The 27,326-nt window shown below is 38.0% G+C and overlaps 1 protein-coding gene and 1 long non-coding RNA gene across 2 annotated transcripts in view; one reads left to right on the top strand and one right to left on the bottom strand.

Moving 5' to 3' along the window:
* The window catches only part of LOC111332965 (puratrophin-1), a 34,471-nt gene that overhangs the window by 5,884 nt on the left and 1,261 nt on the right, over positions 1-27,326 (bottom strand). The window contains exons 2-15 of the mRNA XM_022938455.2: positions 27,114-27,290; positions 24,486-24,861; positions 23,082-23,207; positions 19,410-19,542; positions 15,553-15,658; positions 12,606-12,710; positions 6,115-6,231; positions 3,666-4,052; positions 2,817-2,939; positions 1,858-2,049; positions 1,274-1,561; positions 498-713; positions 339-391; positions 20-95 (exon numbers count right to left, since the gene is read on the bottom strand). Coding sequence (XP_022794190.2) covers positions 20-95; positions 339-391; positions 498-713; positions 1,274-1,561; positions 1,858-2,049; positions 2,817-2,939; positions 3,666-4,052; positions 6,115-6,231; positions 12,606-12,710; positions 15,553-15,658; positions 19,410-19,542; positions 23,082-23,207; positions 24,486-24,861; positions 27,114-27,290 — 2,475 coding nt within the window. The remainder of the gene's footprint in view (positions 1-19; positions 96-338; positions 392-497; positions 714-1,273; positions 1,562-1,857; positions 2,050-2,816; positions 2,940-3,665; positions 4,053-6,114; positions 6,232-12,605; positions 12,711-15,552; positions 15,659-19,409; positions 19,543-23,081; positions 23,208-24,485; positions 24,862-27,113; positions 27,291-27,326) is intronic.
* LOC148735163 (uncharacterized) lies at positions 8,547-10,308 on the top strand. The gene is made up of 2 exons (XR_015998800.1): positions 8,547-8,677; positions 9,403-10,308. It is a non-coding gene; the product is annotated as an uncharacterized LOC148735163 (long non-coding RNA).

Raw genomic sequence — 27,326 nt, forward strand, 5'->3', positions numbered from 1 at the left:
TTTACAATATTTTACTCACATCCATGATGTACTGCAGCGATTTGACATAGTCCCTCTCAGTGTCCACCATTTCTTGAAATATGTACATCAGCTTTCTAGGATCCAATAAGAAAACAAATCAACACAGCTGTACAAAGGACAGACACTACTCGTGATATGTTAACCGAACAACGAGGCACGAAGCGGAACAAAGAACAGGATACGATTTCGGCCGAGATTTGCTACGTTTAGAAATACGTGAATTTACTTAGGCTGCTTCATGGTTGCAAGTTTCATCATTTTTCAGGGAGTGAGGAAACATAGACAAATTTCGTTACAATTTAATTAAGGCCACTTACTCTTCTGTGCGGGGATTCAACGGTGGCATTTCTTCAACAACAGGAAGCTCATTCTATAAGACAAGGAAAAAAGACAATTTAAAACAAATGAAAAAACTTCAACAGAGAAATGATTCCATCCAGAATAAAGTCTATTACTGATCTATTGACAAGTGTTACCTCTTTCCATGAATACAAGGCAGAAGGTGGGGTACATGATGACCTTCGCCGTCGAGGAGGCGCCTCCACGTGCGTAATCGGTTTGTCCGCTTCATCCTCACTCTCACCCAAGTCCCTGTCATCCTCGCCCACGTCCTCCTCTCGGCCAGGACTAGAAGTAGTGGACTCGTCACTACCACCAGTAGTGGTGCTGCTAGCTTCACTTGAGGGATGACCCTTGAAGAACCAAAAATCAGAAGAACAGAACGTTCAGCTGCTGTGAAACATACATCATACAGTTCACTCCTGATAACTTAATCTTACGCTTACTGGAATCGATCTCTAATTTCCCCTGCAGTACTTCATGTGATAAAAGTAATTTCACCCTCGAAAAATTGAAAAACCTGTTTCAAAGTGCCATAAAGTATTCTTCGTTGCTTCGTTTCTACCTCATATTTCTTCACGGGCCCGATACGACACTCGATGTCTGAACAGTGGTTAACTATGTCAGGAAAGATGTTTTTCTTGTAATTCTTGGATAATTCGTCCATTCTTTCTCATCACTGCCCTTGGGTCTAACCTTTTATGATTTACCTTGACGATTCAAATTACCAAAAATCAGGTACATTGCTAAGTTGTCAAAATCCTCTCCGAAAAGGAGCTGAGATAGAATTCTCTAGTTAAGAGTCGTCCATTTGGACTTCCTGTTAGCTGAGTCTGGATCGCCACACGTAATATCTCCGAAAAGCGGCTCTATCCTCTGAGAGTCGGACAAAACACTTGAAAATCAAACTCACCGATAGTCTCTCCTCAGCTCTGCGCAGAGTCTCCTGTCGCTTCTGTAACATGTCTAATATCTCCTTGTATCTCGTCAGTATATTTTCGGCCACTTTGACCAGTTTAGCGCTTCCCAGATTTGTAGCCAATTCAGAGATCCTGTTGAGCCGGCTTTCACTCCACACTGGAGTATCTTCCAGGTATTTTTCCAGAGCACGTGACAGCGCTGTGACTCCTTCCAAATAAAGAATCTCTTCCATGTTCATGGTGGCCATCTGGGTGAGTGTCGCCATGGACCATTCCGAGGCCTGTCACATAAAGATTAAGACAGCTGCGGGTTATTCATTTGTGCAGAAATGAAGGTGGAAGGACCGAGCTTCGAGTCCTCATCACGAATGTTTACTTTATTGAACTATAACTTCAGTTTTTTAATTACGAGCAGAGCTTCAACAAATACTTTTGAAAAAAAGGTACATTTAAGATCTCTCTTTCTGAAGTGTAATGTTGCTATGGTAGCCTGATGCGTCCCTCAGAGTTTCTAAGGCTGTTGTAGCTAACATTGAAGGCACCTACCAGTTTAATAAAGTGTACTGTCCCCAATTACCTGATCTACCAGTTGGTAAAACTCCATTGAAGAACTAAGTTGTTGTCTTCTCTGTTCAAGTCTTCTACAAAACTTTCTGTAGACTTCTTCTAAAGATCGCTTCCTCTCCTTTATTCCAATTCCTTCATAATGGCCTCCCTCGACCATACTGCTTCCTTCCTCAAGGAGGTTTTCCACACGGTCACAGTAACACTGTAAACAACGACAACAAAGCAACCAATTATATCTACAACCATATTGTTCTTATTGAAAAAGTGACAAATTGTATCTACTATCATTACATTGTCAGGGGTATTATATTACTCCAAGTGAACGGAGACATCTAAATCATGATCCACGATCATATCCAAGAACAAACTCTCTAAAATGCAGTAAGAAACTGCGCCATATACCAAACGTTATCTAAAGGTGCACAGTTCAGGTAATTTCAACTGCACCATGCGCCAACAAATAAAAAATATTAGACCTGACAAGTACTGTACAATTGCCAAAGACTGATCAACACAGCATCATTAGACCACAAGTCGTGTTCTTATTCATCCCTAAACATTCAAAGTGCGCTGAATGTCCACTGGCCGCGAACTGAAGTTCGCAAATGGTGTCAATGCACTGTGGTCATGTTTGAATGGCCAGGACTAACAAGTTCCACACGTCACATTTACAGAGGTTTACTTCAAGCACATCGCACACAGCATCACTTTCACTTAACAACAAGGAATCACAAATAAATACAAATAATATACAAGACGATATGTTCTGTTAATTTCTGCGCGAGTGAATACAAGTGGCTAATTAGGGAAACATAACCCTCTAAAACCCAGACACTGACGCTATCTGGCGACTTGTCTTCTACCTTTAAGTGTACACTCAAATATAAGTGAGTTTTCTTTTTTCCTGAAAGTGCACACTCAAATATAAGTGAGTTTTCTCTTTTAAGACGGATGGTTCTTCTTTGTTACCTTGGCTTTATTTTCAAAATTGTCGAACTCTTCTTGAAGTGTTTTCACGTGCCCAATGGAATCTCCAACCTCAGTATGTTTGTCGAAAAACTGTTCTCCTTTCGTTGATATCCACCCCATCACCTACAAATTAAATGGAATGTTAAAGAGATGAGCCCATGTTCCAATGCTTCAACAGGTCAGGGAACATGTTCGTTCTTTTTCATGAGGTGGCGCGACACAAGAAAGTAATATGGAAGTGAAAATGTAACCTCTCCTTACAATCCATCACACATCAGAATGGTTATGAGAATAAACAAACTCATCAGCTAGGGGAGCTTTTTTGATTCACACCAAATTCTCCAAAGTAATTCAAAAGGAAATGTACGGTACCAAGAATGAGAATTAGACATCCGATCCTCAGATTAAAAACAGTTTTAACAAAAGTTGCCAAGGTCAGCGCAAAATAACGACGATAGGAAAGCGCGTGTAAAAGCCTGGAGAAGAGTTTCACAGCTTTCCGTTCACGAGAGATCGTGACGTCATCTACACAATTGACGTAAACACCAGCTCATAATATCAACACTGTTAAAATTTTTGCTCGCGCTTTTGTCGTAACCACGCGTGATTGGGGTTTTATTTATGTTACTTGCCCTTAAATAGCATTAACTTTCTGCTTAGAAATAACGGTCGGGAACTTGCTGGACTCACGAACTTTCACGAAAACTTCAAAAACTCACACTTGTAACAACAACCTACTTGCCAACACTCTCCCCCAAAATGAAAATAAACAAAAACAACTCAAAGGAGACTGTGGGAAGTAAGTTGATGTCTCAATATTATCACATGAAGCAACTTCCTCGACCGTACCTCTTCCATGTCTTTTTCAAACTCTTTCAAGGCCAGACACTGCTCTAATCTCCTGGTTCTGTTTTCCGTCAACATCTCTAATCTACAAAACACTTCATTCATCTGATGGTAGAGTTTAGTGACACAGTTCACAGTTTCGATGTAATCCGGTACTTTTGGTAACGACGCCTCATCTTCTTGCAGTCTGATTAAGATCTGTTCCCCCTCGACTTGCAAAGCTGACAACCTACTGTCTTCAAACACGTCCTTGATCTTTTGATGATGTTGTTCTAGTAGGTCTTTACACTCTTGAATGTTTTCTCCAAGCGTGCTGCTTGTGAATTGTTGCATGACGCCCATGGCCAGTTTAGCAGCGCTCCTACATCCAGTCATGAACGGTTCGAGTTTCTGAAACACGACAACCGTGTTATTCTCAAAGCATACTTTACAAAACAGAAATCTTTCCTTCCCTTGCGGTCAGAGGGCGGCTACTTGCGCCCAATCCCGGGGAGGAATTTTAGCAGTATTTTACCCTCTACTGAGTGCCTTGAAAGTTGACCGCTGGATAGAGGTACGACGGCAGCTTAAACGTCACGTACAATCGATACAACCAATAAGTTTGGTTAAAGTCAGAGGAAGTCGGCTTTTGGGCGCTCAGCTAAGCTCTGAGTGTTGCGGTTTGTAGCAAGGTGATACAAAGGATGGATATTGGAAGAACAAAGAAAACATTTTTTTAAACGGCAATACACTTCACACTATTAGAACTCAATTAAGACGCGGTATTCTTTAAATTTACTAAGGAATTTAAATGTTATCGCCATCACTAGATATTATGTCTGTGTAATTAACTGTCCAAGTAACTTAACGAAATCAGTGGAGTGCTGAAAAGAGGAAATCATATGATTTTTTTCAATGAGATTTTCTTGTCTTGTATTACAAACAGCATATAACTCTGAGGATTAAAAACCTGGGATTAGTCTCTTTGAAGTAACACGTTGCTCCGAAAGGAAATATCAAATATCAAAGACAGCGGAAATGAAGTGAACTTAATCTTCTGCGTACAAAATATGTTCAGCAAAACCTTTTGCCTTTAAAACAATATTGTAAACTTAATCTTCTAGATTGAGACACGTTGCGTGAAGAACCTCTTTACTGTTTATACGTGTACGCCTTGAAGTCCTCTCTAAACTATTTAGATGAATCATTTCCACGAACTGCTACCTTAGACCGTTGAAGCTTTATTTTTCGTGCTTATTGACTTGTGTACATCGGGCTAATAGACCTATTTTTAAACCGTCTTTGTTCCAAAAATACTCATTAACTGAAAAACTTTTAATAATGAAAAGTCAGTGAAGCAGATAAGCGGAATATTAGGTCCTGGTACAAAGGCTTCGAGAAAAAACGACCTCCCTTGGAGAAAACGGAATGCTCCAAAAAAACTGGATCAGCATTGATACAAGCCAAAAGTATTGTAGACCAAGACCATTTCACTTTTCAACATCACAAAATTTGTACGACCACGGAATTATCACCTTTTTTTCCAAAGTTTTAAAACAAATAGTATCGCGTGAATTAATTCACAGGTTGTACAGAGGGACGAGTAAACTCCAAGTTACAGGAAATACAAAAATTCACACACACACACACCGCTTCACGAAAGTTGAATAGAATACATCGTTAAATAGAAGGCCATATCTGTGGTGGATTTTTTGTGGAAAATCATTTGCATAACACAACGGAAGAATATATTGCGTTTCCTGTATTGTTCAACACATAAGACAGCTTTAATATGTGATAATTACTTCACTAAAAAGGCAGAGTTATTTACCACAAAAAAAAAATAGTTTATTGGAACAAATTAATCGGAAATTAATTCATATCATAGTATAACTTAACCGTTAAGCATCAAATTCCTTCTGTCGTCAAATTGCTTAGAAAAAGGCACTATGTTAAGGTATTCGTACCTTATCTAGACACCGAAATTCGTATTCCTCGAGAGGCAGTTAGATATTAAAGTTCAATAATGTTAGAACGTCTGAACTGATTCAGACGTAACTTGCAAATATCCTATCATAGTACAAATGACCCGCAGCGACAAGTCTGAAACTGCGCACAAAATGAACGAGGTTTCCTCAACTATTTTCTGCTTAATCATGTCCTTCGGCGATGAGAATAAAAGCATAGTAATTATTAATGTGGTGTAATCGATATTGGATTGACACGATTCGTGGTAGATAAAAGTTCAAAAATATCAAGGTTTATTCTCACTGAGCCAGCTAAACAGACAACTCGTTTTTTACTCAGTGTGAGTCATTTTCCTATAGAAGGCGCGTACAACTTGCTCCTCAAGTGTCATTCCAACACTCGTAAATTTGTGGCACCCTTTAAGAAAAGTGGATCGACCGTACCTCAGTGGGTCGAAATTGCCGCAGGCCAATGGGAGAGTGTTACGATTAAGAGTAAAACTTACTATTCTAAATCTGATCCACTCGTCGTGATCATAATTGAAGACTCCACCAAACTCAGGTGTAAGCTGTGTCTGGTCGATGTAAGACTTGAGTTCGTCTACTGTCGTTATGAGCTTGAACTGAAAAGGCAATACAGCTATTATTAGACAATGCTACGGATCGTATGCGTAGAGTGTGTTAATATAACTCCGTTGCAAACTCAAAATCAAGGCCAACTGAACAAGGGAATGGAAGATAAACACTTACACAAAATAAACGCCACTTAAAATGGGAGCACAACTGTTCCACGTAAGATGAAATTATTTTGGCTCGAGTGGAGGCCGTTAGGGTCGACTAAATGAAAAGGGAATTGATAGCCACCAAATCAAAAAACACTAATCCGCGGAGTCCGTGAAGACTACCTTGGCGAAATATAATTACAAATCAACTAGGCCTTGAGAGGGATGCTGACATGAAAATCCCTGAAGAGAAGGACAATAACAGACAATAAATAGCTCATGTGGCTCGCTTGGTGTGTATTATCATAAATTTACTTCTACTCGGTATGCATCGATATTTTGGAAACCAAACACATTATATTTCTGCTACAATAACCACAAGGAATGAATTGGTATTACAATCGAACAAGGCCAAAAAATTTAAAATGGCTCTTAAGTAGGCTAAGTGTGAAGTTAATGATTTGCATCAAATAAAAACTTGATAGAACCACACGACTTAAATAATCCATGAGAATGAGTTGTAATTGTGGTTGAGTTTTCCTGACAAATATTACCGTGAGGAAAACACAAGAAGGAAATCTAGGTGAAGGTATAGAGTTACGCGTATAGAGTTACGTTTCCCGCAAACTAATATCAAAATGCAAGGGACGTAAAAGATGACGAACCACAAAGTGAATGTTCATAACGAAAACAAGTTGAGTCCTTTAATAAAAAGCGATTATCCAAGCTTGCGTCGACTTTTTCAAATTTCGTTTACTTTCGTTGAAAGAACATTCCTACAATGTTCGTGCATTCTGGCCGAGAGGACATTAGGTACTACTCATACATTAGGTACTACTCATACATTAGGTACTACTCATACATTAGGTACTACTCATACATTAGGTACTACTCATACATCAGGTACTACTCATACATTAGGTACTACTCATACATTAGGTACTACTCACTCATACTCGTCACACGCGGGCTAAATAGAAAGCCAACATAGTTATGTCATCCACTAACGCCGAAAATTTTCAATCACAATAAAATAAATCAGCATAATGAGCTCTAAATGTATTAAATAATGTCAAGAAATGAATATGTATTTTTTGGTAAAAAAAAATCCTTGGCTACGTGTAGCCGTACTCTCTCTCGCAGGGAGAAGGTATTTAAGTCTCCAGTTATCCTTTGGTCTCGCCACTAAGAACGAATCTCTTTCAAATAATCGATAACACAGGCGCAACTATCACGCAATGGCGAGGAACACTGAATTGGTGCATCTCTGCTACCGTATTTTACGTATTTGTGACATAATGAGTTTCCGGTCTTAACTTACAATTCAAACGAGTCTCAACAGCACCAGATTGCCTCGAGCCATGGCCAAAAGGGCACGCAATATCAGATAACATTTAAATAACAGAATTGTTATATAATATGTCGCACCATGTTTATCAAAACAAAAATGAAAGTTTGACCTAACTTTATTTTTTTTATGAGTATGGCAGACATTTATATAAGAGATATAAACACGCGGCAACTTTTGGTTGCTTTTAAAGGTCATTTCTAAGTATTTCACTGCGCATTCTCACAACGCAGAATTTCCCACGTGATAACCGCGCGCAAGGAAAAAAATGGCAACTTCTTCTTTACAGCAAAATTCAGCAGAGAAATAAATGGACAGTTGCTCGTAAAGGACTAAATATATCTTACATATGAAGAAAAAAATTATGATTGGTTGTGACCAACATATAGACCAGTTCCTATAAAATAAAAAAAGAAAAAAAGAAGAAATGTCCGCCAAGCAAATCTGTGTTCGAGTAATGGCCGGCCTAAACATAATTTCTGTTGTTTCAAAAGAAAAATTAGCCGCCTTTAGGTTCTCAAATAAGTAATAATCAAAATATGAACAAAAGCCGCTGGCGGCTGGTTAAAAGAGCTTACGATGAACAAGAGATGAAAAGTATGAGATGACAACACAGTCAAACTCTTGCTTACCCCGGCTGATGTTTTGGCGTTTTCCAACATTTTTGTTACGTTAAATGTTTTACTGAGAGAAAGAAATTCTTTCTGCTCCCCTTGCGACCATTTTGTGTGAGAGGAAGTTTGTTTGTTCTCGTATTCAAACATTTTTCTGTTTCAGCGAAAACAAGGGCGATTACCGCTAAAACTAAGCACCACCTTCCTGGGTCTAACTAGCGCCACGGTCAAACTTGAAGCATGCGCAGACCGCACTTTGAATTACCTCAGCTAAAAATTCAATTTTGAGCAAGGTTACCATAATGCTGCTAAGCAAAGATTACCTTACGGTCCAAGCGCTGACAGACGGATTTATACGACCCGTTCAACACCTGCTTACCTGACTGTGAGTGGATATTTAAATGTTACTTGCTATCTCTTCACCTATATATCATACCGCTTACATTCGCTAGAGATCAAAAAGGAGCAGAAATGAAAATAAAATTACATCAAATTTTAAAAACGGAAAATACGTTGCACCTCAAGTTTCCAACGATAAAAATACCTCATACGAAAACTGGCGGCCTTTGAAAAGAAAAAAAAACTGAGTGGAGTTTAAAAAAATTAAGGTTGCACAGTCAAAGATCAAATATTTCCTATGATATTTCCTATCATCTGTGGAAAATGAGTTTACGGATGGGTTTTATTAACTTAATCTCATCTTTTAAGTCTCGAATTTGTCACGTTGGAAAATGAGTTTACAGATGTGTTTTATTAACTTATTCTCATCTCCTAGGTGTCGAATTTGTCACGTTCCCTCTCACGTTCCTACTAAGCCGAAGGAAAGCACTCAGCGAAACGCTAATACCCACGCGACCAGTGTCATGTGCAGCAAGAAATACTGCACGTGCAAACATCAGTCCGTATATTGTAAAGCAATCAAGAATTACAAAACGATTAAAAAAATGTATTATTTCCTCGAAGAAAGAATCGCCACAGCCTAGACACACCTACTTTACGTACTACTGACAAAATAACATGAAAAGAAGAGAACATTTTCCTGTTAGTGAATCTGGCAGCTAGCAGACTTCGCATATCATATTATATTGTCCTTTTTGTTTTCACCAACAGAAAAAAATTCTAAATTGCACTCAGAACGTCGACCCTCTTTGAAGAGAAGTTAACTTACCACGTACGGAGACGAAGCCAATTCCGACAGCTCAAACGCTGACAAAGTACTGACCACTTGTTCAATTAAAGTCTGAACGCAGCTATTCGCTACGTACGCTCGATGACTCCAGCCCCACATTGGCAAACAACGCTACAGGAGCTGACGAAAGTACTAGCTTGTTTTTGATGTGGTGTGCAATTTGGCGTGTTTTACGGCAGTCCTGGTCATAGCGACTGATAAAACAAGTATCCTCACTTTACCACCGCCGCAAAAACTACAGAGCCATAGAGATGATTGTACCGCGTCAACGGTCTTAATTAAAGAGAAACAGTCGAACCTCCCCGATACGGATGCCCAAGGAACGGTGCGTATTTGAGGGGTGTCCCTTTTATCTGGGTCACCACATGACCGCGTAACCTATGAACTCCGCTGAGTTTTTATGCGTCTGTTAAAAAAAAAAAAAAAACAGGCGCGTGCATGCATCCATTCATCTAAATTTTAGACAATGTCTGGCACACGAACGAGGAATACTTCGATTTACCGCAGAATCTATAAAAAAAAACTGTGCCTTAAAAATTCCTCTCAACAATTAACTAGTGCAGCAAAATGTTCTGAAGTCTTTTCAGCCTTAAAAAGGGTGTACTCTTTTGGAGAGCTTTTGCTAGTTTCGTTTCTCAGAAACAAAAGATCACGATAATGAGACTGTCATGACTTGGTTTTAATCGCTCCTACAAGTGATTGAACAGATCACTTTGAATCAGCTGTGGCGACGTTACTTTATTTTGTAAGGCCAAGCTTCGGTAAATAAAAAGTTGATGTTTGTGTAACAGCAAACAGGAAACTGAATTACAGTGCTACACATGTTATGCGCCCTTCTCTGGCGGGAACTAAGGAGAGAAGGACATTGCAGTCCATCAATTGTGAAAAACAATACAAAAAGTTCGGTCGGAATGTCGATAAAGAGCCGATTGTGGGGTTCCCAAATGGAAAATTTCCACGAGAAACGAAAATAATTCTATGTAGACCAAAACTGGAATTTCCAGAAGAAAGAGATACCTTTCATTTGCTCATGTCTACCAGTTCCAGGTCTTTTGACTGAAACAGCTCAACTACTGACCTCGTCAGAAGTGGTGTGAATGCATTTCTTGCGGGTTTATTTCAGAGATCTTTTTAGGGTCTAGTTCACTTTCATTTAATTCTGTTTAGAGACTGATCCGTAAAGCCTTAGTTTGGTAGTAGGCGTGGAGAACTTTTTTAACAATAAGAATAACAAATTTGTAGGCCAAAACTTACGAGTTTGCGTGGCGAAATTTACGTATTTTTGCTCCTTTTTTTGTTTTATTTTATCTCATAATTAGAAACCGAATCTACGCCTAGCTTGAAAGCTTTGACCCTGAAGTGATCCTTTGAATAGAAGGCGAATGTACTGGTTTCGCTCGATGAATTCAGTTATGCTTTGGTGCCAGTGCCTGAACCTAGTCAGTAAACTCATCATTTTCATTCCGGTGTGATGAGGACATAGTCAATCCTTTCAGCTAAATTTTGCTTCTTCCCCACAACTGAGAAGTTCGTCGACTGCATTATTCGACACTTCGAATAATATGTCAACCCTAATTCCGCCATCTTGAATCAAAACTAGTCCCAGACTCCCTCTTTGAAAACGACTATTGTGAATTTCCGTAAAAAACGGCACACGTGCTTCACATTCGGGGTATAGATGGATCCCACTAGGTCCACCATTCGACCAGGTTTTGCGATTCAAAAGTAACAAACAACCATGTTGCTAAAAAAAACATGATTATTACTTCTCGCTGTTTGTCTTTAAGCCAAGCGAGCCTAGTACGAACACGTTTGTTATTTGTTTTCTAAATGGTCCCGTAGTGAGATTTCAAAATGAGAACAAACAAGTCGAAAACCCAACGATTTCTGTCACAAATGTTTTTTGCGATGGGGCTATAATGTAACCAAACTTCAGTTCAGTTCACCGTTAATTTTTACCTCCACGGCCGGCGATCCCATGAAGGGAGCAAGCGTTAACTTTATCTAAAATGTTTGGAAGGAACATCAGTTTTGGTCGACCTGTGTTTAGGGGTCATGAAGCAAACTGAAACATTTTAATTACTTTATGTTTCGAGTATGAAATTAAAGAGAGAGAACAATTTCCTTTCAAAACTAACAATCCGCCGTAGTTTTCATTAACTCAAAGAAAACTTTTATCTCTTTGGTTGTGTTCGTATATTTGACCTCCAGAGGTCCTTTTGATCTCCAAAACTTCAATTACCTCTTATGTTATACTGCACAAGGTGTCCTTTTTTCCGTTTTCTCTTAGTTAGGTCTTATTTTCCGGCGACTTATATGCAATTCTAGCGACCATTTTATGATCTTTAGTCTCGAAGTGGCGACTTTGACAAAAGGTGAGCTTAGAACTCTGCTAAAGAAATGTTTCGGACATGTAAAAGATGACATGTCTCTCAAATCAAGGTTGTTATGTAATCAACTGCACGCCACTACTAATCACATGAGTCGCGTGCGCCAATGGTGTATATCATGTGACTTTCACTGTCTTCCACTCGGTTAGATTTACCTTCAATTCCGTGTCTAAACGTGGTATGCTTTCGTGAGCGACTCAATCACTTGCAACTACAAGTGTATTGCTAAGAATTTTATATATCAACGATGGCTACCACCCTCCCCCCCCCCCCCAACCTTCCACTGTTCCATTCGCAATACAGTGCAAAGTGATAACCATACTCCTTCTAACGTAGACTAAATTCGTGGGACGGAGCGGGGTGGGGTGGAGACGTAGTGTTGGATTACCCAGTGCCTTCATCTATGCTACATTTGACATCAATTGCATATGGAAGTATAAGTTTTCAATAAAAAATATCTAAGATGCTCTTAGCAATTAAGATGGCCGATTTTTAGTAGGGGGTAAGCATCAAACACCAGCTGACCGATTGACAACTTAATTCACTGATTAGTGTTCGGTTACCGAATCCATATAACTTAATTTTCAACGTCTCTTTAATTAAAAAGAAATTAAAAATTCAAGAAGGCACTAAAACAGAACCAGTTCAATCAAGAAAGGTTGTGGCAAAGTATCACACCACAGCAGAACAACGCATGCGCAGCACAATATGATGCCGTCCATTAAAACTCTTACCTCAAAGTTCAGTTGTTCTTTTATCTTTGAGCCGCTAAATATGACGAGGGGGGAGTCTTTCTTTGTTAGCATGTACACCATCTGTACACCTCCAGGAGTACTTTCCTAGAAGAATTTAACCCATAGATAAGATACATCGCTATAAAAAAAAACAAAACAAAACAAAACAAGACAAGCCAAAAAACCAACAAACCAACAAACCAATAAACGCGTCGACAAAAAAAAAAAAAAACACCAGACTTCAACTGAATTGACTCGCTCATATTTCCATAGATCGTGGGAGAATTCTGTTAATAGTATCCTCGCGATCCCAAACCGGTGGGTTTTTCATACAGAACTACCGATTAACACACGTGTCTGTAGCCCGTTCTAACTGCATGCGATTGGATGCCAAGGAACAGCATCGACAGAAATAGACACTAGTGCTGCATTTTCGTCGTTTCCCCACCTCATCCTTTGTTATGTTTAGTTTTGAGTTTTCCTTTTTCACTTATCTTTCAGTCAAGTTCCCGTCCTCTAGCGGAACCCTCAAGACGTCCAAACCATCAAAGTCACTTTTCATGTTTCTCTCCTATCCAGACTTGGTAAGAATCATTTTTGACCGAGCTCATCGATTGTCCCAAAAGTGAATTTAGATAGTACTCGTACATAAAACGATGATGACATGATAAGCAATTACTAGGCATATACGAAGCAATTGTGGCTCCGTACTAGTAAACTCGCTTCAACTTAAAACTGTAAGTTCCTGTAAAAAAAATAACGACCAAAAGGTACAGTTTGGCAAACACCTTCGAGCAGGATTACTTTCAGAGCACCAAAAATTTACCTACTCCATCTACAGTATCGTCTCTTTAGAACGGTATGACTGTACATCTGTTTATTTTTGCAGACTTCTCTGCCACTAAATTTCATCGTCCGGCAGATTTTTTCTGTACAGCTGTTTATTTTTGCAGACTTCTCCACCACTAAATTTCATCGTCCGGCAGATTTTTGCTGTACGGCTGTTTATTTTTGCAGACTTCTCTGCCACTAAATTTCATCGCCCGGCAGATTTTTGCGGACCACCGGAACCACCAAAACAACGCTGCAAGTCAAGCACTTCAATTCACTTTTTCAAAACACTCATGCAAAGTGTAACTCCACACGAAATATTCGTGAAAAGAAAAGTTTTCCGGCCTTGACCCTTCAAGCCGGCAAACAAAAAATCTCTGGAAAGTAATGCATCGAAATGGCAAGGCTAGTCCAGGATTTAAACCTTCAGTCACACTAATCTAGTGCTGAAAGAAACAATTGTCCAAAATTTTTGTTATGGCTCTCAATCGGTGGAAGAAGTGTTTACAGTGTAAGAAGCTGCAACTACTTGGCAAGACGTTTGATTTTATCACTGTCCTGTGTTAATTCTCTACGTTCGCCAATGACAGCGATGAAAAGCATATGGCATAAAAACCGAAATACAGCGACCTCGTTTAGAAAACTCCAAATCACCTGGCAACCATCTGCTGAAAAGTTCTTTAGGCATTTAGTGCATGTTAGTGTATTTACAAGGCCAAGTATTCTTCAAATGCGTACGTAAGTGTGATTGATCGCCAAGCCGGGCAACCTATAGCTCCTCTGGTGACCATCACAATGCATTCAAGCCCTCTTTGTATACAATAATTTTGTTTTATTCAGTGGTCTACATTAAACTCCTCAAAATGTGTCAAGAGTCATTGTATGATTTGTCCGCCAAAATAATCATTCCGACAAAGTTTAAGATAACGTGGAAACCACACCCGGCCTACCAAACGAAGCAGCTAGAAAATGCAGGAACATGCTCTCTTTCGATAAGCGAATACTGCAAAACGCATTTTCTCTTAAGGATGTACAAAGATAGCAATAAATCCAATTTCGATTCCAAAGATCCAGGTGTTCTGGGCGTACATCGCAGGATTTATCAATCACATTAACCGAACAGATTTCAATCAGTTTGTCTGCGCGTTGGTGTGTTTTATTTCTAACCTTAGAAACCAACAAACAAGAGACAAAACCGCTTTGAAATCACCTGGCAAAAAAAAGAAAAAAAGGATTCGGGATCCATCAAACAATTCACTTCTACTGAATTAATATTGACCACAAACTCTCTCTCGATTGAATGGCATTTCTCATCATTTTTATGATAAACCGAATGGAATCTAACAAAAATCGTTTCATCGGTAATCGTCTCACCCATCGACATCGTCCAAACATGCCATAGCGTAGGGAACCTTTATTCTATTTTTTAATTGTTTTTCGGTGTTCGATCGTTCGCCGTGTTCTTTTCCATACTTCTAGCCGAACGTTGTACATAAAACAAAACAATTACAAATGACCAATTACTGATATTCTAGACCGTATGATATACCATTGCCGCAAATTATGAATATTTGTCATAGACATACCATGATGTATTTGATCTTTAAAAGGCTCGCATTGAGAAATAATAAGTGGAATATTTACAGTGTAAATAACATGTGGTTTATTTTCAGGGTTAAGTTTTCTCGAGGATAAAGTCACGCTAATCTATTTTCTAGTTAATAAGAATAGGTCAAAGATACTTAAAACGTAACAACAGAGGTTTTGGAAGGCTTAACATAATAAGTGCCACTTTGTTATATCGCAAAAAAGAACTATTTCCGTTCACTGGACAAAGGACAAATACCCTCAGACAGCGGCAGTAGAGGAAATCCAAAGAATTTCAAATTTTATGCGAGGAAGAAATGTCGGCGATGTTCAAAGATTAAATATGTTTGGTACGATATCTTCAAGATGTAGAATTTTATTGCGAAGCCGAAGATTTTGTTCATCTTTCTTCCGACTTGAATTTCCACTGTCAAATGCTTTCAGATAAAAATGTGACGTATTCAGTACGCGTAGAAAATCTGCTAATGAAGCGACATCGTTCTAAAAAATAGTTCACCAAATTACTTACCTGAAAACAAACCATTGCTTCCACAACGTCTTCGAGATATTTCCGTTTCGTGTCTGATTTTCGGGCGTCGATGATGACTGAAAATCCAAGGCTACGGGTCTCTTTCCTGAGAAAAAACAAAACACATGTGTCATCTAAAAGCCGCTTGCAACAAATTTGTGACGGACATCTGATAGCAACTCGCACCTCTCCCTCTAACTTCCGGTCAACTGATCAACATTCGCAAATACCCAGTGTCAATCGATTGTAAAGTTTGCAGATAAGGTAAAAAGCCGTGGGAAAATTTGAAGTACATTGTATAAAATCAAGGTCTAACGTACAAACCGTTCTATGGTGTCAAATTTTTTGCACCCAAAACATTAGGGACTGTTAAAGTGAAGGATGCAGGGAAACACTCACCGTCCCCGTCATGTGAAAGAACAGCGCAAATAGCAAAACTTGCAACAATGCTGTTTTTGAAGTGAAACTCAATAATACCGCGTCTACCTACTATCTACGGGAGATTGGCGTTCGTTACAACACAAAACAGCAGTGACAGCTGTTTACAGGGGTGATGAAATCAAGTTGGGTTCCGTTCACAAACCAATCGTTATGTACCTGGTAAATTGAACTAAGGACACAACGAAATATATCAATCAAGCAAAAACCTCCGAAAGTTGAACAACCGATTTCCACTTTAACACCTTCATCATAGCAGCCGTTTACGAGTAAACTTCTCAAACTAAGCATTTATCGTAAAATTAAATCCAAATAAACTTTCCAGGATAAAAAAAAATCCAAACTTACTCTGACCATTGCAAAGCTTATATTTTTCTAACTAGCTAACGGTATATTCGAGGATGTACTCTCTTGTAATATTCTCTGACGCCACTTTGTCCAATTTATATTTGTTCGCTCCTCAAAAAGCGTTTTTCTAGAACTTAAGTACATTTGCATTTATAAATTGAAAATGTTACCGAGGATGTTCATCCGTTTCTCAACCATGGCAAAACAAAACAAAAAAAACAAAACAAAAAAAACAAAACAAAAAAAACAACAACAAAAACAGAACTTGAAGCCGTACTCCAGCAACAGTGTTTATTGTCCAGAGTGATAGCCGCACCGGGGATGTTGACAGATTGTGAACTTGTTCATAGAATGATCGTTGTTGTTGTATTTTTTTTTTCCGTTTACGACAAACAAACAAAAGATTCTATCACCCAGCAAACATCACAGGTAACTTTCCCTGATAAAAGTAACTATTTCTGCAGAATGGATGCCTTCATCTCTTGTCTCCTGCCATCGTACGCAGTTAGCTTATAAAACACACACGACTGTTCAGATCAAAAGGCGTCAAAAAAACTACACCTTCGGACAGCAGGAGGCCACAGTCACACCAACTCTAACACAAACAGACTACAGCTCGGAGAGGTCATTTTAATGAACAGAGCCAATCAATATGGGGCCGCACTCGATACAGATCCCAGCTCCATATCATGCCGCACTTTAGTTCTGACTGAGATGATTCCATCACGGCAAAACTTTGCCAAAGCCTCCCACAGACTACTACATGTCTTGTGTTGGTAAGGCTGGTGGGTGGTCTGACTCGCCAACGGACAGCCGCTCATTAGAGAGATACCATTCAGTAAAATTGGATAATTAGTTCATCAAAGTTATCATCATCATCATCATCAGAGTTCTATTTAAAAAGTGAAACAACGTGAGCATTGAAACTACAGGTTAGTTGACTGTACCAGCAGACAAGTGTGATCACATTGGACAGCAGACATGGATCTGGTTGGCGGAGACGCCCAGATATTTCCTGCACGACTTTTGACATTGTTGTATTTTTCAAATGAGTCTTCTCCTGAACTTGTAAATATTTCCTTAGTCGAGCGGTTGTCTAATTCTACCGCGCTTTCAGATGATTGTCCTTCAGTGCGTCAATTCAGACACAATTCGGTTGAGACGTAAACACTCGATTCAATTACGCTGCTTATGGAAACAATGCCTATGACGAGGATATGGGCAGGACTTTTGTTAAACCCTCTGCTGTTATTTTTCTTCAGTGGTTGATCGCGTGAAAAGAAATCAAAGGGAAGATTAAGCGGCTCAAAACAGTCTCAAAGAAAAGCGATAAGATTGTCATAACCGAAATGTAAACAAGGAGAGATGTATCACTTTACGGAAAGCGTTTTAAGGAGAGGGCATTCTGACATACTTATCTGAAAAAAGGCTAGCGGATTAACATGCTTGAACACCGATAATAAACACAGTATAATCCCCATAGCACACCAACACTACTAGCCTTTAAAAATTTCTTATGATCTCCACCACGATGAACATACCTTTGGTTGGGTTATCTTTGTTAAAATATGGACTGACCACAAGTGAAATCGTCGCTACGGCAAAGGATTCCAATGCGGCAGTAGTCCCGAATAATTATTCGACGGATTTACACGACCCAACATCCACAGATAAGAATCGGAAGGCCAAGCGACTCAACAATGATATTAGACACACGGATTAGCCCTAACTGCACGCAATGCAGACAGTGATCTCCGCACTTGTCATCACGCTCATGCCACGTGTGCGCTCTCCCAGGGAACTAATCAAAGCATATTTGCCGACGGAAAATTTCATCTTATGCTAGAAGTAAGCGCCGGCGAGATTGAAGTAACTTTCTGCTTAGATAACACAAACAGAACCTGGTAGAACAGTGTGTCAGACAAACATGTTGGCAGAGGGAAGGAATGAGATAACAGACCTACTAAACAGACCACCATGAGACTTGTAAAGTGGAGGCACTTATGGTTGCCATTCATTAGATTAATCAACGCATACCAGTATAATAAATTATTCACTTAAAAAAAAATTACTAATCAAAGGTAACTTTCCTCCATTTGAACTGTCGAAAGTACGTTGACCTTTTATGAAGCACGCTGAAATATTCTTAAATAAAACCATGTCTGCAGTATTCCAGACAGAGTCACTTGTATGAAAGTTTAAGAGACGAAAAACACTTTCATGTCAGTTTTGAAGACTAATATTCAGTGTTTTTCAGCAGAAGTGCAGTCTATATTAGCCACGGTTTCTCGTGCTCTCCAGATATCATTACAACGCCAGACAGTCGCATCAGAGAGGTACGCACAGCAGAAGAGAGCGTGTTTATACCTTTTGCAAGAGTTTCATTTCACTGAACCCTAGATAAAGCGTGGACGATGAGGAGTAATGACTCTGTGGTCACTGAGAAGAGCATGGGTTCACTTCGTTAGACGTCCTTACCACAGGACGACCAGTTAACTACCGGCTGAATGTTTCGTCTCTCTGTGTGACTTCGGATTCCAATATAGTATAGTTATAATATTCGCCTCGCCACACTACTGAATCTCAATTGTTTTATCTCCCCCCAACTTACCAGACCCAAAATGACCATTGCTTGTGATTAATCTTGGAGAGGGTCTTAGCGCCTGATAGAGCGCCATTAAAAAAAAAAAACCTGATTAACCACAACAGACCATCAGCAAAAAGAAATAAGTTGGAAGAAGCCAAAGAGAACAAAGAGTAAATTCACAAAGCTGTCTTACGCGCGGTAAGACCAGTGTGACCAAGACGCGATTGATTTCAGGTTTTTACCTGATTGGTCGAGAACTGAAGGAAAGCATTCATTGGACATTCTATTAAAAACCGCTTGAATGTGGGGACGTCAGACTACGGGTGGTATACCCGGGTTTTTTTTTTTTTTTTTTTTTTTTTTTTTTTTTTTTTATGGGGGAAAATCATTCATCCTATCCATACTAAATAAGATCTCATGTCCAGATCGCAAAAATAAAACATCAAGGAAGAAGAATGAATTATTAAACAACGGAGGTACTTACATGGGAATGCTGTGGAAGTACATAACCAGTCTTGCCAAATCTACACTTGTACAGGCAACATTGCCCCAGTCGGGGCGTGACATGCGTGACATGTCAATCACAACGATAGGTCCACCTCTCAGGTCTCTGTTACCTAAAATGCAAAGATTACATCGCATCAGTGTGGGAGCGAGACTACAGTCACCATCAGCTACTGATTGCTAAACTTAGCTCCAAATTCAGGGCGTGGAAAGCTGAACGACTCTTATCATTGTCAATTTTACTCTCACGGTGCTTCTCCACTCGGTAGTATAAACGGGAGCCAGCAGACTGTTCCAGAGGGAAGCCTGATGAAAAAATGTACGAGGATAACCGGAGAACTGGTGATAGCTCGAGTTGCTATGAAAGCCAGGATGAAGCTGAGCAGTACAGGCACTCAGCTTATGCCCAGACTTTTCACACCGGCATCAATTACTTCAATCACACCACTGTCAGTGTTCTCACTTTTTTCACTTTCTTTCCATTTAATACTTCAAGATTTCACTAGCTATAAAGGACATTGTTATTTCAAAACAAATCAACCCAACAAACACAGCCTAGATAAACAAGGGCGTTAAATTGAACACTTTTGCTCCTGAGATCGTGACAGAAATTCTCCTTAATGGGTGTCATACATTTCCTGCAGGTTAGATCTGAGAATTTGTTGTTCCATCAAATATCTCTTAGTCAACTTATTCTTTACTCTTATCAACTGTTTGCGTGATAGAGTATTGATGTTGCAAAAAGAAATGATTTCATGGTCACTCCTACGAGTTAAAATGTTAATATCTCATCTGAAAGTATGAGATCATCATATTCATCACATTCAAAACTTAGATATCTCAGTGTGTTGTATGCTGCTTTACCATTGATTACCAAACAATACTCTACTCTTATCACAGGTGAAAACTTTAAAGTATAAAAAAAACAGTATTTATGCAAGTTCAAAGTAAACTGCACCCTGGTACATATCACACAGTTTATGGAATCAAGTAACAAATTGCGAAAGAAGTTTTTTAGTCTAGTAGCCATGAGGAATCGAACCTCAGACCTTCAGATTTGGCACTTCAATGCTCTGCTACTGAGTAACAAAGATTCTACAGTGGGAAAAGCCATTATGAAGTTCATATATAACAAGGGTCTTGCATACTGCTAGGACCAGCAATGTCAATAGCATCATCTTTTGTAACAAATTATTCTAAAAAATTAATACCTAAAACTGAAGGAATTTTTTACATGGGATCAACAATTTACATGAGAAAAGTAAATAAATGCACTGAGAACATTTTAAAATGGATGACTAAACATAACACAATTCACACAACAAAACTTTGAAAACACTTGTTGTATTACCATAGCAGAAGTTACTAAGCAATCTGAAGACAAAAAGAGCCAAGAGGAACAGACAGGCAAACAGTCAAGCAGGCTGAGTAAGATAATAAGCAACATCATATCACAGCACAGTGTAACAGTGAATTTTCTGATAATATTTGCAGACCAATATTGTTTATTCTTGCGCAACAACCCTTAAAATAACTTTCCAGCCCTAGAATTAGGGGTCACTTGTATTAAGCTTTCTCTTTGTAAAAAGCTGCATTAATTGAGATCTTAATTCAGTGAGTAATGAAGCAGTCACTATTAATTTTTTAACAGTTTTAAATTTCTGTAAAACGTGCATCAGCAAAAATATAATTGACAACTGATAAATCATAGTAAGGATTTGCTCTTGAGACGAGAGTGAATTTAAACTACATAAATTATGATCTGTAGATTATTTTATTCAACTAGTATTACAGACCCCAGCAAGCATTATATTATTAACACATATAATGTTAAAAAATTGTACTGACTTCAAGAAGATGTAAATAAAAAGTCTTCTTAAACATTATCATGGTACTATCAGATTAGTCTTTTTATACGGTGCATGTATGCATGTATGCATATGGTGCATGTATATAAAACCCAAACGGAAATATTTTGTTAATAATAAGATGGGTGTTCAAGTTATAAACGCTCCTTCGTATTTTGTACTTAAAAGTTGTATCATTTTTCTGTTCTCACAGTTTGACTGGGTTATGTAGTGATCCATTTTTTCACGAAACACCATGAATCAGCAATAATTGAATAGATATTTGAAGCAATATTCAGTATTCTTAATATCCAACCAAACAGCTCATGATCAACAAATTGTCTACTGAGCACAAATACACAGGAAGTAAGGACATTAAATACTTAAGAGTTCAATGTCCAAAATTTGCATTCATCAAGAAAAAACCTATCAAATATACTGCATCTATTAAAAGAGAAAAAAACTTGATATATGAGTTTTTGTCGAATAGAAACTGATAACACAAGCAGAATTCAGTGGCTCAGACAATAACGCTTACATTCAAAATTTTCTTGAACTTTTTTGAGTTACCATAATGTAAATGTAGAAGGATGTGCATTAAAGTTCTGCTCTTGTACTACTTGACTGTTAATTTTCATTGTGATATCAGAAATATTTTAACACTATACTTGTTTATTTTGACAAAGATGCCATAGCAACCATCTGAGACCAAAATACAACAATAACATTAAAAACACACAGCACTTGAGGGACAGAGATAAAAATCATCAGAGAAGTAAATTAAATATATTGCATGACAGGAGCTAAAAGCACTTCTGAAAATCAACAGCAATATATAAATAGACACCAATATCCCTGCATGTGTACAAAAATTATTTTCACTGCTATTTCTCCCTTTTTTTGTTCATTGTTGTTAAGAGTCACATAATTTTTGATAATTTAATTCTCAGACTACGTGATGACAGTTCAACAAAAAATTCCTCAGTTGCACAATTTTGTGGCTGATTTACAAAACAAGTGTGAAGGTGCTAAACTCCATTTTTCTTTATAATTAACACATTTTCTAATAACAGATATGATCCCACACTTTCCATGTATTTATATTTAATGATCATTAAGAGATGGGCAAAATACTAACATTTTCACCAAAGCAAAAGCAAAGTTGCACAACACATTATTTTCTCTGATAGCCTTCCTTGAAAGTTTCAAAAATGAGGTAATGAATTTTAGAAAGGGAAAGACAGGGTGAGGATGAAATTTGATAAACCTTGGAAAAGTGTAACAGTCCAGAGACAAACAAAAACATATCTTTTGAAAGAAATAATGTTAGCTGCAAAAAAAAAGGCCTTAAGGGTCTGTCACTTGGTGAATGCTATTGATAGATATCCTTACCAACTACATCATGAAAACATTGAAGTTTTCATAATTTTAAACAAATCTACAACTATTACAACCTAGAAAGGGTTTTGAAGAATTAAATTAGCAAGTACAGGAACAAGCACTTTGAATAGTTCCCCTCAGAATAGGAAGCCAGAAAATTGCTAATTTTAATATCAAGTTCCCTTGACAGTTACTAGCAAATGTTAAAACTGCACTTAATGTGTAAAGGAGACCCTGTGAGAATATGACAACACAACAAAGAGAAAGTTTCAGCCAAGACCATGATTACTGGCTGAACTTATCCAACAACAAAACTTTGAGTTTATGCTGTTATGAAAACAAGTCAAAAGGACATAAACCTCCTCACTCTTATTCACCAAGACAACAACTAAAATGCAAAACAATAAATGTATTTTATTTCATACCAGGAAGTGAAACCACACCACTGTGAAGCAACTCAAAGTTCACATCAAAGGCATTCATCGGTTTTTCTGTAAACAGAGATTGACGGCTTACTCTGTAACTTTTCTCCAAGCCATCTTTATCAATAGCTGTGAGCAATAAAAAAAGAATTAAAAAAATAACAGTGTAACTGCTGTGAAACAACTGCTTTTACCCACTTCAGTTGCTAAGTACAGCAATTTCCTATTTTAAAAAGGTTTGATGTTTTCATGTACAAAAGTGGACTGGCCCCTTTAAGGTTAGCTTTTGCTGAGAATAGAGTCAGAGTCAAGGTGGAAGTTGTAGTACTTCCACCTGAATGAAAATAGAAAACCAGAGTTGTAAATGGAACCTCAAGCTCAATGGAATCAGAGTCAGTAAAATCAAAACTGTTCATTTTCTTGTGATTCCCTTTTTGACTTCCATGCAGGGCTGTGGTCTAGTAGTGCTTGGTGGCCCGTGGCGCTTACAATTTTTTTTTGGGTGACTCAGGAATCTTAGTTTTTTCATAAGAAGCATATGCTGGGCACCCTGGATTTCACAGTTTCTGAGCACTGGGCTCTCTTCAATTTTTCTTAGAGCACAGCCTTGCCCATGCGATACCATCCAGTAGAAACTAGATTGTTGGAGTTGCAATCAGAAACAGAACCAACCAATCAAAATGCAAGTTCTCATGCCATCCAATAGCTTGTTATCCCATCGTAGGCAACAGAATAGTAAGCACAATGGCTATCTTTTTTTCAAAGATACTGTCATTTTATTTTCACAAAATTGTATTGTTCTGTGCTTCCAATTACACCTCCAAAAACCCACTTTGTCACAAGTGAAATCCAGCCTTTACTGGATCTCAGTTTTTCAGACTAATGAACAAGCTAAGTAAACATTTTTACATCCTCGTTGCCTGCACAACTAAAAGATTTGATGATTCCTTTTACAAGTCTTGCACACACTGAGTGCATGTGATGTTAGTCTACACTAAGCAATTGTAACCTGCACAGTGACACAATGGCTATTTTGTCTAATTCTATGTAACTGGGTTGGAAAAGTTTCAACAAGACCAGTTCAGTCTTTCAACCAGGATGATAGTGGAAAGGTTGCCCCTCATTCAATTTCTCATTCAAGCTAAAATGCCCCATACAAACAGAACCCAGATTCAAAGGTTAGATTAGTAAAAGAGTCTAGAATTTCCTAAGTGCTCAGAAGATCAAATTAGTCCCAGTTACCAAGCCAGCTGGTTACTAAGCACACATATAGACAATCAGATTTTATAATTGGTAGCCAGTTACAAAGAGTAAAATAAAATAAAAATTTGTGTGAAATTTTTAACGATAAATGTTGTTAAAAGAGTCTGGACAAACATCTTGACACAAAAACAATAATTCACTAACCTTTGAATTGCTTTATACTAACATTTCCACTTTCACACATGAGGTACCTCCATGGTCTTCTTTCCATTCCTCTCTTGGAGTTTATAATACAGTTCAAAAATAAAAAACGTCCTTGCATCTCTCTTCGCATCTTGTCAGTCCAGTTCTTCCGCCAAATGAGAGGGAAGTCTCCAGCCTCCAGTGGAAATGACTGTACATTTCCAGCACTGAAATACTTTATTATAAGATTTCCTGGAACCGCTAAGCTCAGGTTAATACAGAAGTCTCCCTTGTGAAGACTTGAGTCCAGTTTAGTAATATGAATAACATTGCCAACAAGTTTTTTATAATATGGTACCCAGGCATCATCTGGCTTGTCATTGCTGCAGAAAAAATTCTGCAAAAAGAAAAAAACAAAATTGTCAACATCTTGATAGGGCTACTAAATATTGTAAGAAGCTACAGAGTTAAAGTACTCAGCCTGAGTTTATGATTAGTGAGCCTCTGAAACTTTTTTAGGCTTTTTGTCTTTAAAAGGATAAATTTATTACAGTGAAGAGGAGAGGAGAAAAAGTGAACTCCAAGTATAGCTTTTGAAATGACAATTAACATCAATCATGCATCACTTAATTTGATTCATGTTTCTTAATTAAATCACTACAAAACAATTCTGAATACAAGAAGAAATAGAAACACTAAACCAAGAAATCCTGATTTTGATTCAGAAAACAGCTAGATACCATATTTTTTCAGTTATAAGGCGTACTTGTTATAAGACGCACCCCAAACTTGGCAACACAGTCAAGCCAAGTTCCCAAACTGAAAATTTCATGAAAATACTTGGTTGGGAGATGCACCAAAAGGTTGACAGTTAACAAAAAGAGTGATAAATCTGAGAAAGTTTCACAGTTTCTCTGGTGGTGAAAGCCAAAAACTCCCACCAAAAGTCCTATTCAAAGGTGTTCAACCACTGGATATCAATATACCACCGAGGATGCAAGTTTCAGTGCACAAAAAAACGCCAATTGGAGGAAGAAGGTAGGTTTTATCTCCACATTGTTTACTCAGAGAAGGAACTTTTCGAGAGAGTGACACAGACAGGATTCTAGGAATTAGAAACAAAGTTCGACTGATTGTTTTGCTGTCATGGATATCATTTTACCAAGCATGTGCTGTTAAGAACATATGCAAATTTATGTTTGTTCGCTTTTCTATGGAATTTGATTAGTGTTCTAAAAGTAGTATTAGTTTTAATTCATAGGAATAAAGGATTGGATTCTACACGATCTTCGCTTCACCTCAGACAAAAAAGCTCTGCTCGCATGGGATTCATTTCATGGTCATTTGACTGTGGCCGTATAAGAAACGGTTCTTTAAGACCACCACAATGGCTCTTTTCAGAGCCACCTCCATTCTCTTCAGAACCACCAGATCAAAAAAAGTGAATGACCAACAACTAATGTCCTTTTCTTGTATTTTTAACGATAAGTTCTGCTGAAATTGTGATCTTAAGATTAAGTTGCACAAAAATGCTTGGCTATAAGACGCACCCCTATTTCAGTACTAACTTTCTGCCCGAAGACAGAATTTTCTTGAAAAAAACTGTGCAACTTATAACCAAGAAAATACAGTAAATTAATTATCAAACAGATTCCATGTTGCTGCGAGTCTGTTCAATAATATGTTACATACAAAGACAAGGTAAGAATAAAAAGTGGCACATGAGGTGCAGCTGATGGTCCACTTTGACACCTTTGATATATTACTGTTCAAACAAATGGAAAAATGGAACCTACATGTATTTTATTTCTTATAATAAAGAAGCAGAAAATTGTCAATTATAATGTCATCTTTGCATCTGTCCTCTATTACATGAGTGAGAAAGTTATTATGTTATACTCCTGGCAGTGCCCATCGGCAATACGAGGCAGATCCTGTGTTCTCATTAGCTACCCAACAGCCAGCCATCTTGACCTCATGCTTGGTCAATAACCCATACTTATTATCCAAATATACTCTGCAGAATACAAATAATGACCAAGACAAGTACAAATATCACGCAGTATTTGTACTCTAGAGAACTGGTTGGACAGGTTTACTCACATCACACAAGTAATGAATCAGATTGAAGTTACAAAAAAAAATGGTGGACAGATCATTTTTCTTATGATAAAGAGGCGGAATGGCTGGCAAATATCAATCCAAGTTTATTAGATAAATCAAACATAGAAAAGCAGCTCAACTACAATGAAATTTCATCATATATTGAAGAAAATAGAAACAGTAACATGACAACAAGCCAATAAGCAGTCCCCCCAAATAAATAATTATCCATGAAATTCTCCCACACTGAAATAACAATTTGGCATGTTGGATAGTAAATAACTTATTATACATTTTGTTATGTAGTTTTCTGAGTATTTTTACTCATTATTTGTATTTTGACTCACCCTTCCCGCTCATCAAAATATAGCACAACTCTTAAAAATACTCAGTGATACTATACAACAAAACGTCTAATAACATAAATATAAGAACTATTAATTCACTGAAATGGACCCAGGCTGTACCTGGCCAATTGATAAAGTATTCCAGATTTAGCAATTGAATATGGTAAATTTACTTATTGAGCCAAAACTTGGCACTCACCTCAGCTGACACTTTTAAGTTCTTGAGTAATGCTAAAACAGGTTCTAAATATTGTTGAATGAAACACCTCACATCTCCCCCATAGTGAGTTTCAAGAATATTTTCCAGATGCGGAACTTGACGGTCAAATAAAAAGTCCTGACAAATGGATCGCCAGTCCCAATCATTGTCTCTCACCTGAACATCAGAAGATAATGAGAACTGAGTTTATTA

The sequence above is a fragment of the Stylophora pistillata genome, chromosome 3 (assembly GCF_964205215.1).
Source record: "Stylophora pistillata chromosome 3, jaStyPist1.2, whole genome shotgun sequence".
In the NCBI taxonomy this organism is placed as follows: domain Eukaryota; kingdom Metazoa; phylum Cnidaria; class Anthozoa; order Scleractinia; family Pocilloporidae; genus Stylophora; species Stylophora pistillata.